The sequence below is a fragment of the Microtus pennsylvanicus genome, chromosome 21, assembly GCF_037038515.1.
Source record: "Microtus pennsylvanicus isolate mMicPen1 chromosome 21, mMicPen1.hap1, whole genome shotgun sequence".
Lineage (NCBI taxonomy): Eukaryota > Metazoa > Chordata > Mammalia > Rodentia > Cricetidae > Microtus > Microtus pennsylvanicus.
Window position 1 is genome coordinate 3,050,555 of NC_134599.1, and position 10,369 is coordinate 3,060,923.

A 10,369-nucleotide genomic window follows, 5' to 3' on the forward strand; every position below is an offset into this window, starting at 1 on the left:
GAGTGGTATGGAGGCTTTTGGTGCCTCCACAGTGGAGGGTCCCTTGAGTGGCAGGAGCTGTGATCCAGCCTCTGCTTGGGAATCCCTGATGGCCCAGTGGCCAGTGCACTGAAACTGCCTAGATCACCCTTGGCAACAAACAACCCTTGACACTGAGTTTCTCTTCTTGGGAAAAACAAAGCAACTTTCTTTCAAGCCAAGAAAGTTTGGGAATACAGCAGTTTAGCTTCATGAAGTGCAGAAGACCCTTGCTTCCGAGTCAGCCAGTCCATAGCCCATCTGAATCCAGAGATGAAGTAAGTCCTTTGCTTTGGGGGTTGGGGGTGGGGGAAACAAAACTAGCATTTAGGGAAATAAGAGTATCTCTGGAAGAGCACAAATTCTTCCACCCAGCCCATGCAGTGGGCACTGGCATCCAGTCTGCATACAGTGGGGAGGGGGTGGGGGAGACCTGTTAGATTTTCTTATGTGGAGACAGATACTCCTGTGAGTGGAGGTAGCATGTTTTGATTCATTCCTCCTGGAGACCAAACGGGGACAGAAATGACTTCCTCTCCTCTGTGCTTACGTGCTGAATATTCCAAGGTCAGTCTTTAGAAAGACTATCTTCTCTTATTTCAAGGGTAGGTGCAGCACCTGGGCACTGGGGAGACCTGGGGTGGTTCCTGAGCTCAGACACAGACGTGGAAAAAGTCCACCTTCCACTGCCAACATTTTATAATAAAGAGTCACTTCTTTTTATTTAACGTAACTTTCAAGAATTTAAACACACAAAAATGCACGGGTGGGAATGTTCACAATTTTGATAACCACAGTTGTAAGTAGGGAACATTCATCCATTTCTCATAAGATTATAAATATTTCATACTGTAAAATGCACATCTTATAAACTTAAAAAAAGGACAGATTTGCTTCCTGCTAAAAGGCATGTCGTTTCACTGATTCCCAAGCAGCAAATGGTTGTTCACAGACTTTTAAATTACAACTTTTTTTTATAACTTCCTTTTCAGAAGGTTGGCACTAATATGTACAAAGTGGAAGTATTGGCGCAGTGAAATAAAGAGGTTTAAGGCAAAGAGAGAAATCCACCGTCAGTCCTCAGCAGGCAGCTTGACTCCCAGCTCAGCGGAGAACACCCCTGGGCCATTGCCCTGGCCCCAGGTGGACATTTGGACACCTTTCCCCATACACTAAACAGAAGACAGTGTGGAGTTATATATAATGTGTTTACTTATATATATATATGTACTTGGTGAGGGATATATTGAATATATTTAATTTACACAGTACCACACCTTCAAAAATAAAATGTATATCTTCTTTAAAAAAAACAAAAAAAAGACAGAAAGTGATAAGAAATGATTATTTACACACTTTCTCTAGATTCAGGAGGGTTCCGAGTTCCTTTGAAAGTCAAGGTAGCTGCAAGCTCCAGAACCCCAGCTTCACACAGGCCTGGGGTGTGCGTGCACATGCATACACGAGTATGTACACATACATGTATTCACCACTCAAACATAAGTGGGGGAAAAAAGGAAAAAAGGAAAGGAAGACATACCAACTCGCTCTGCCAGGCCCCCCAAGCTGACCTGGTGGGATTTTGGGGTCAGGGCTAGCTGATGTGGCAGCACAGCAGTGAAGCTTTGAAGCCTCAGGTCAACTTCCCCTTCTTCCTATATCCCAAGCGCTGCCCACAGTGTCCAAGGCGGGAGAGTTGGCCCTGGCAGGTCGCCACCGGGCTGTGGCGGGACAGGGGTCAGCGACACAAAAGCAGACACATGGCGGTGGCCAGTTGGGGCCTCTGAGGTGGTTGGGATGAGAGGCAGTAGGAGACAGCTGGAGAGGTGCCTGGAGAGCTGGGGGCTTTGTGGGACCTCAGCCAAGGAAATGCATCCTCTCTCCCCACTGAAGTCCAGAGCTCTCCACCACCAAGCTGACAAGTCCTACAGCATTCGCCAAGCTAGCACAAAGCAAGCTGCAGAGCCGGCCGACCAAATAGGAGCTATTTATTCGGTTCACAGTCCTGTGAGATGCAGCAATAAAAATCTTTGGACTTTAGCAAGTTGTTTTAATTTTTTTCTTTTGAAAAAAAAAGTGTTGAAAAAGTGTCCGATGTCCCATAATGGGGGATTAAAAAAGAAAAAGAAAAAAGAAAAAAAAAGAGCTGAAACCCTAAACAGCCCCCTTTGCAGAAAGAATAATAATAACATAAAATTAGCATAACCTCTTAAACACAAAAAACTCAAAAAATATTTTATAGTCGAATATTTCGGGTTTTACACCGCCTGTAAATTATATGTACATAGATTATTTTAGAACCACAGCTAACACACGGGATTTTCACAGATAATGCTGGTATAATCTTTATACACTGGCCCTTTGTTCACGGTTTTTAAATTATTGCATTGTTTCGCGCGGCCCTAGATGGCCGGCCCGCCCCGCCCTGCTCGCCCTACTCGCTGTCCGACTTGCCCTCCTTGGCGGTGGTGGAGTGGTTGTACAGGCCCTGTGCCATGAGGTGCACCGCCAGAGTGTTCTTGTTGCCCGTGGCTTTCTTGATTTTGGCCCGCTTATTCTGGAACCAGATCTTGATCTGCGACTCGTTGAGGCTAAGCTCCTGCGCCAGACTCTGGCGCCGCTGCTCTGTCAGGTACCTGTTGGTCTGAAACTCAGCCTTGAGCCTCTGCAGCTGCTCCGCAGTGAAGGCCGTGCGAGGCCGCTTGTCCTCTTTGTTCGGGTTCTTCTTCTTTGGTTTTCGGGACCTGGGACCTGTAGAAGAGGGCAGAAGTTACTGGTTGCTGGAGCAGCCTACCGCTTATAGGAAGCCCCGTCAGCCAAAGTTGAGAGGTTCCAGAGACTTCGAAGAAAGATGATGCGCCCAAGGCACACAAGGCTGAACAAGGTGGTGTGTGTGTGTGTGTGTGTGTGTGTGTGTGTGTGTGTGTGTGTGTAGGGGTGGTGGTGGAAATGAAGTGGATTGGCAGATTTGGCTAAAAGGTCGGTAGCAAACTAGGGGACCCTAATAATCACTGACTGAAGAAGGAATGCCCAACCAAAAACTTTCTGGCCTTGTTTGTGTTTGTTGCCCCTGCCCCAGCAAAGAGAACCGGGTAGGTGAGAGAAGAAGGAGATGGGGTAAGATTGAAGAAGAGGGTAGGCGAGTCAGTCAGGGGGGATCCTCCCTACACACCCTTGGCAGGGTACCATAGTAGGTTCGCAAAGAGGGTTCAGGGCTGAGTCACCACACCTGAGTCCTATCTTGTGCGGCCTGGTGAGCCCAAGTTCAGTGTTTCCTAAAATGACTCCAATGCAGCACCACCTCTTTTGCTGAGAGCCTCTGGCATCTTCAGTCTCTCTGTCCAAGAGAGGGACCTGGTTCCTGCCAGGGTGCTGACCATGGTGGCTTTTCCCTCTCAGCTCCCACCATAGGCCTGGGGTTGCTTCATTAAAAACCACCCAACTGACCTTGGGCAAGAACACAAAGTGACCCTCACAATAGCTTCCTCACGAAGGGTTCCACTACTGTTCCCACCCCTTTCTCCCTGTGGAGTTGCTAGTGTTTGAGGCAAGTGTGGAGGGTAGTAGGGTCCCAGGACCTAGTCATCAGAGGGAAAGGGTAAAGGGTTAAAGTGTTGGTAGAGGGTTCTCTTTGTAGGGGTCAGAAGGTACACAGAGTGCGGGAAAAGCCAGCCAGGCCACAGGCTAGAAGCAGAGACCTTCTTTCTGGTTCTTCCTCTGCAAGGAGCCTGAATCAACTTTCCAGGCGACTTGCCGTCCCTCAATCGAGGCCCCTTCCGCTTGAAGCGGAAGAGGGTGGAGAGGGCCGGACCCTCCCCTTTCAGGGCCTGGGACTCGCTGTTCTGCCCTGCGCTGCGGGGGTGACTTCGGGAACAGACTGTGTGGTACCCGGCTTCTCCACCAGCTGCCCAGAGCGGTACCCATCCGGGCGCAGGGGCAGCCGACCTAGCAAGAGCGGGTGAGAACTCCCTCACCTTCAGCCAAGTGGATCTCATCAAAGGGCAAGCCTAAAAGGGTCTGTGGGTACCAGAGGAGATCCAGGGAGGGGCAGATACAACTCCTCATGTTTTGGGTGTACCCATAGTCACACACACCCGCCTCCGGACATGGTCACCTTCACATCCTTGCTGAAGGCAAGGAAGCACGGGCTTGGAGCCCTTGGACCTGGCTCTCACCCTGCCAGTGAGGCTTCTAGGGTCATGGGCGAACCCTGGAACCATCACAGAGCACCGGAGACTGAGTGTGGAAGAGGCCTGGCCTACTCAGCTCTGACCTCCCACTTCTGGAGCCGATCTCAGACTCCCCTTGTTCCCTCCCCGGGGAAGAACAAGGTCTCTGTGTTCCAGCCTCCTCCACCCTGGGGTTCCTATTCTATAACACACACTCCAGTCTCTGATAATTCTTATTTCAGAGAAACGACGTCTCCTTAAAACCATACTTTCGGTTCCTCTTTCTGTGAATTCTCTTTTAAAAGGCAAACACTTAGGGAACTCAGGGAAACCGAGACAAACCTCAGCAAGTACCCTTTGCCCTCCTTTCTTTCTTAAAAGCCCAGGAAAGAAATATTACTTAAAGGGAAGGGATTTCGTTAAGCCTATGAAGGCTGCGAGCCGAACCACGCGGGGCCATGCTGCAGGATCCGCGGACCGCCACGACTTGGCGCGGCCGGGACTCGCGCGCTGGCGCTGCCGCACAAAGCCGACCGCGGCTCAAGGCCAGTCGGCTTTGTGAGCCTATATGTTAATTAAATATTAACAAAGGAGGGAGGCGAGAACAATGGAGCAAATTTCAGATCTAGCAGCAAAAATTTGGATTTTATCAGAAACACACAGGATGCTACAAGAAGGCAGTCGAGAGCGACCCAGTTTTGCTATGAACATAGGTAAAGGACACTCGTAAAATAACTGAAGATGGGGGGGGGGGCGTAGTGGGGCCTCACTCAGCTCCCGGACAAATGAAACCCACTGCTAATGGCGCTTCCTGATCACAGACCCGCATCTAATGTAGCGGGTAGTTTCTATGAAGTCTTAAAAAATTATAAACGAATGAAAAAAATACGTCTCAAACCTCCCCACCGCCTCTTTCTCAGTCTTGGCAGCACCATAAAACCCTTCAAGCTTCCTTTCTGCTAGGGGGATGGTGGCTCTGGGATGGCTGCACCTTCTTCAAGCTGCTTCCTGGCAGGATGCTGTGATGTTACTACGTGGTTCGCCAAATAAAGTGACAAAGGGAAAAGCTGTCTCAGTTTTCACCACTGCCCTGCAGTCCTTCCTCTGCTCCTAGGCCAAGAGTGGAGAAGAAGAGCATCCAGGCTTGGAATAACCGGCTCTGCGAGGGACTCTGGACCTGAGGGTGGCAGAAAGTTTCCTGGTTCCAGACTTTACAAGTGCGGGGTGTGTGTGTGGGGGGCGCTGACTCAGTTGCTCACTTCCTGAGGACCTTCCAGCTACCACCATTCCCATTAAACGACTACTGTGGGGCAGGGCATTAATGGCAGCGAGACGTCAGAGAGAGGACAGAGACAGAGACAGAGACAGAGAGAGAGACTGAGAGAGAACACGAGATTGCATCTTGCTTCTTAAGGTCCTAAATCGGTATCCCTAGAACTAGTCCTGCTTCTAGACTGTCCAGCATGGGCGAAACAGTGCCACTGTCGGGGAGAAGTATGCGTCTTTGTGTGTGTGTGTTCAGGAGAAAATGTGTTTCTTTCCCTCTGTGTATGTTCCCGGGAAAGCACCCTCCCCAGTCCCGCGGGTCTCCCCTCAGCGGGTTTGGACACCCGGTCCCACGGGCTCACCTGAAGAAGGCCGGTCAGAGTAGCGCGTGCAGTAGACCCAAGCCGGCCAGAGCATGGGCTGCGCGCCCAGGGTGGCGCTGGCTTGAGAACTGTCCGAGTCGGAGCTCACCGACAGGTCACCGCCGCCTAAGCCTCGGGCCTTGAGCGCCCCATCCAAGGAACCCCCTGGATCGCCAGTTTTTTTAGCACCGCCGTGCAGCGAAAGTGTCTTGGAACCGCCTTCTCCGTCAGCCGCTGAGTCGCCGCCGCCGGCGGAGAGCGGACCTCCCGCGCTGGGCGCGCACGCTGGGTTCGGTCGGGACTCCCTGGCGCCCGACCCCAGGAGCTGTTCGGCTCCGCCTGCGCCGCCGCCACCCTCTGTACCGCCAGCGCCGCCTTCGCCGCCTCTCGCTCCGCCCGCACCAGTACAGCACGTCCCCGTGTCCTTTCGGCGACCGAACTCAGGCCGCAGAATGTTATCGATGAAAAAGTTGGTGATGCGGTGCGGATGCTGGTGGTTGCCTGGCGCCTGCAGGACGGCGGGCAGCATCAGAGCCCGCCGGTGGCCGGTGTCCGAATCGCCCGGGCTGCTACCGCCGCCCGAGCCGCCGCCGGGGCTGGATTCCGGCAGCCTCTGCGCCTCCGCCGCTGCCTCGCTGGGCTTGGAATCATTCTCCTCCATGCTTCACAGAAAATCTTAAACCACCTCTCCACCGGCCTTCCTCCAAAGCAACCTCCGGCCGGTCTGCGGCACACACCGACACCCGCGAACCCCCACCCAGCGGAGTCCCCCAAAGGCGCGAGAGGTGCAGAGCTGGAGTCCTACAGGTCTGCGGGCGCGCTCCTAGCCGAGCCACGTTCGTATCCACGAAGTGCGTTAGCAAATAACCAGACTCTCCTAGCTGGCCAGGACGCGGGGAGATTCAAAGGAGGTAGGTCCCGGTCTCGGCGACGCACCCGGCTTCAGACGGTCACCGCACTCCAGCGGGGACCTAGGACGTCTGTCCCGCTCCACGCTCCTCTCGGTGGCCAGAAGCCTTGGGCTCCGGCGCCGCCGCCTCGGCCACCGCGGGCCAGAGCTGCACGCATGCAGGCAGCGCGCTCCCCGCGCTCAGCGCCGCCTGGGCCCGCTCGGGCCGCCACTGCTCGGCCGTCGCCGCCCGCCTGTCCCGGCCGGCCCTCGAGGCTGCGGGGCGCGAGCGCTCAGCTCGCCCGCCGTCGCCAACATGCACATGGAGGCCCGCGGGCCCGCACTGCGCTCCACCCGCCCCGGGGCTCCCCGCGCCAGGCCACCGCCCCGCTGCGGGCCGGGGCGCCCCACGGGCGAGCGGCTGCGCCCCCGCTGAGCCCCGCGCAGTACCGCGGCCCGAGCCGCATGGGTGAGGGGCGGGAGGCCGGGCCGGGCTGGGCCTCCCGCGCTCCCTCCCAGTCTGCGCGCCCTCGCCGCCTCAGCCTGCGCGCGGGCTCGGGAAAATTTCAGGCCACTTAGCGCAACCTGAGACACTTTCACTCTGGATTTTTGTTCTTATTTTTAACAGAGCCCCCTCGAGTGACGTCGCGGGCCGGTCTCCTGGACACGTGCCTCGGGCCAATGGCCGCTGCGCCGCGTATCCACGTGATGCGCCGGCGGCAGCTTGGTGACAGGAACCGCCTGCCGCCCCTCCCCCGCCGCCACCTCCCCTCCCCCCTCCTTAAAGCGGCCGCTCTCAGGGCTTGGGGCTCCGGAGCCTATAAGCTAGCCAGGTCGGCCGCCGAGTTTTCTGTGCTTGTTTGCACTTCTCCTCGCGGCTTGGAAAAGTCAGGAACCTGTGACAGTCTTGCCAGGTGACTGCTACGCCTAAATGGACACGTGCTGGAAGATCGTTATTTTTAACATTCCTATATTGTTTACGGTGGGGAGAGATCCCACAATTCCTTGCACAAAATGCATAAATAAGATTAAATGAGCTGCCGAGATACAAAGAGAGGTTTGTAACCCGCTTTCCTTGCTGGTGGAGGGGAAAATTGTCACTTATATTTGACTTTAGTTACCCAGCAGCATTGGGTCCTAATCGCCAGGAGAGAACACAGGGTGCTCCTCCTACAGACACCTACTCTCAGCATGCATGCCTGTGCAGGAGGCGCACGCACACGGAAGGATTCCACCCGTGGACAGGGGGTTCCTCAGGAACCTGAACATAGATCTTTACGCCAGAATACAATTTAGTGCTCCATTTAAGGAAGGAGAAATAAAGGAATTTTTTGAGAAGGGTTATAGCGCAATCTTCTATTAGAAGGGAGTGACGACTGCTTAGCCAAATCCTCAAAACCATCCGCAGCAAAAGTGATCCTGTATGCGGCTGGGCACACACACACACACACACACACACACACACACACACACACACACACCATCATTAGAGCTCCCCAACCCCTACACTGAGCTAAGGCCACCCATCTCATTACCTTTGTCTTAAAACATTAAGCTGGTTTTGCGGGAAAGCAAGGCTAATTTGAAAGAATAGGAATGCTGTGACAGGGTGGGGGCCCCAATTTGTTTTTCCCTTTTCTTGTCTTTATTCCCCTCTAAACCTCTCTGGCTGCTGAAAGAATGGCCCTTCTCTGTTCTCTCCCTCCCACCTCCCCCCAGGGTCCTTCCAATTTGCTCTCCTCTCCCCACCAAACATACTGGTTACTACAGGCTTGCCTGTCCATTAAAAAAAGCATTTTTATGGAAATGTATTAACTTTCAGAAAGACCCAGAAGGGCAACTGAGAGGGCACAGGAGTGCTGGCATAATAATAAACGTCCTCAGACAGCCTGGGATCAGAGGGAGGCCCCAGACTGCCTTTGCTCAGACTCCCTGCCTGGTGGGCCACCGCACCTGAACTCCAGGTGGCACCTGTCCTGAGCTGCCAGGTCCTGATGAAGGGCAAGGATCATGGCCAACAGCGCATCCAGGCACGGAGGCCTGCCAGGCTATCTGGACTTTGTGGTCCATTTTTTTTTTTGGCAGTTGTGTCTGGACTTGGACCCACACCCAGCCTCATTGTGCACCCTGTCTTCCTGGCAGGTTTCACCAGAGGCAGTAATTCCCAAAGGGGTCTCTTGGGGAAGTTAGCCCACAGACACAACTGCCACCAAGACTCACGCTTCTGAAGATGGCCTTGCTCTGGATACATGCTGCAGACAGATAGAATGTCTAAGTGGAGAAGACACTCTGTATCAGGGAGAAGGGTGTGTCTTTCCCTGTCTCTATTCTTCTTGTTTAAAGGAGTCCCCAACAACCTTTTTTGTTGTTGATGTTCATGGGTTTTTTGTTCTGTTTCTTTGTTTGTTTGTTTTTGGTTGTTTTGTTTGTTTGTTTTTGAGACAGGATTTCTCTGTACTGAAACTCATTGCGGGCTGACCTCAAACTTACAGAGATCCACCTGCCTCTCTCCCCGAGTACTAATATTAAAGGCAAGCGCCCACAACAGCCACCATTGGGTTTCACCAAAGTTTTTGACTAAGAAAATACCTGGTGGGTCGTTCCTAGTGAGAAGCAGAGCAGGACAGAGGAAAAGAGATGAGAAACCTGTCTCTACGAACATGGGACAGCCCAAGTGAGTGAAGATGGGAACATCCTATGAACATTTTAGGACTCTTGAACTATCACCAGCCAGTGAATGAACGCTCTGATTTCTTCTTGTCTCCTAAACCAGATTACATATGGTCTGCTAGAGCTCCGAGATTCCTGCACACAGTCCAAGTTCATCTTCCTACCTGTCTTATGAAAATGATTAGGCCCTTATCTGATGTCTTGGAAACCTCTGCCTCGAATAGATTGCTCCAGCATTAAATTAGCCAAAGGTGCTGGACTTTGTACTCTTTCCCTTGCACCAAACTCAGATTTAGATCTGAAACATAAGCCCTGAAGATCGGCCTTACCCGCAGGAACAAGCCCAACTAGGCCAAGAACAGAGGTGAGTTCTTAGGTTGTCCCCAGGAAGGGAGGGGCTGAAGGTAGAAGGGAAGATTTTGAAGAAAGGATAGAGAAACCCCAAAACAAATATCAAGGTGGCTATGGGGCTACCCAAAATGAAAACTCCAGCAGTGAGTTATCCTTAAGAATGGGCACAAGCAAAGGGCGGGGACCCTTTCCAATGGGTGAAGCTGTGGTGAAGGTACATTAAGCCATAGTGCCTTGGGGTTGGGGAAATTCTAAGTGGCACAAATATAGACCCGGATTTCAGCAGGGTTCTACTGTGCTGGGGGGTGGGGTTCAGTCTGGGTATTTGCGCCTTCTGGGGAAGGGGCAGGGTGTTTTGAGGGGATGCCTTGAAGGACACCTTTCCAAATAAGCTCTACCCTGAGTCTAAGAAGAGGAGACGCCAGCACCCTGGCTTCGGCTCAGCAACTACGCTGAGCCAGTTCTCCTCGGCTTTCAGTGCCCCCATGGCCGCAGACCTAGGTGATCCATTAGAAGAACCAGCAGCTGCCATCTGTCCCTCTGGAAGCGTTTCTGGTGGTTCCAACTTCGGAACACCGTTTCCCTTCTGCGTGTACCAGGGACCAGCAGCGGGCCCACAAAGCACCCGCTTACATGGAACCTTG

At 53.1% G+C, this 10,369-nt stretch overlaps 1 protein-coding gene across 1 annotated transcript; it reads right to left on the reverse strand.

Moving 5' to 3' along the window:
* Nucleotides 1-713: 713 nt before the first annotated feature.
* Nucleotides 714-6,617, reverse strand: En2 (engrailed homeobox 2). The gene is made up of 2 exons (XM_075955583.1): nucleotides 5,816-6,617; nucleotides 714-2,769 (listed from the first exon to the last, which is right to left on the reverse strand). Exons 1-2 carry the CDS (start codon nucleotides 6,474-6,476, stop codon nucleotides 2,453-2,455), a joined length of 978 nt encoding a protein of 325 aa, XP_075811698.1. The 5' UTR covers nucleotides 6,477-6,617; the 3' UTR covers nucleotides 714-2,452.
* Nucleotides 6,618-10,369: the final 3,752 nt, after the last annotated feature.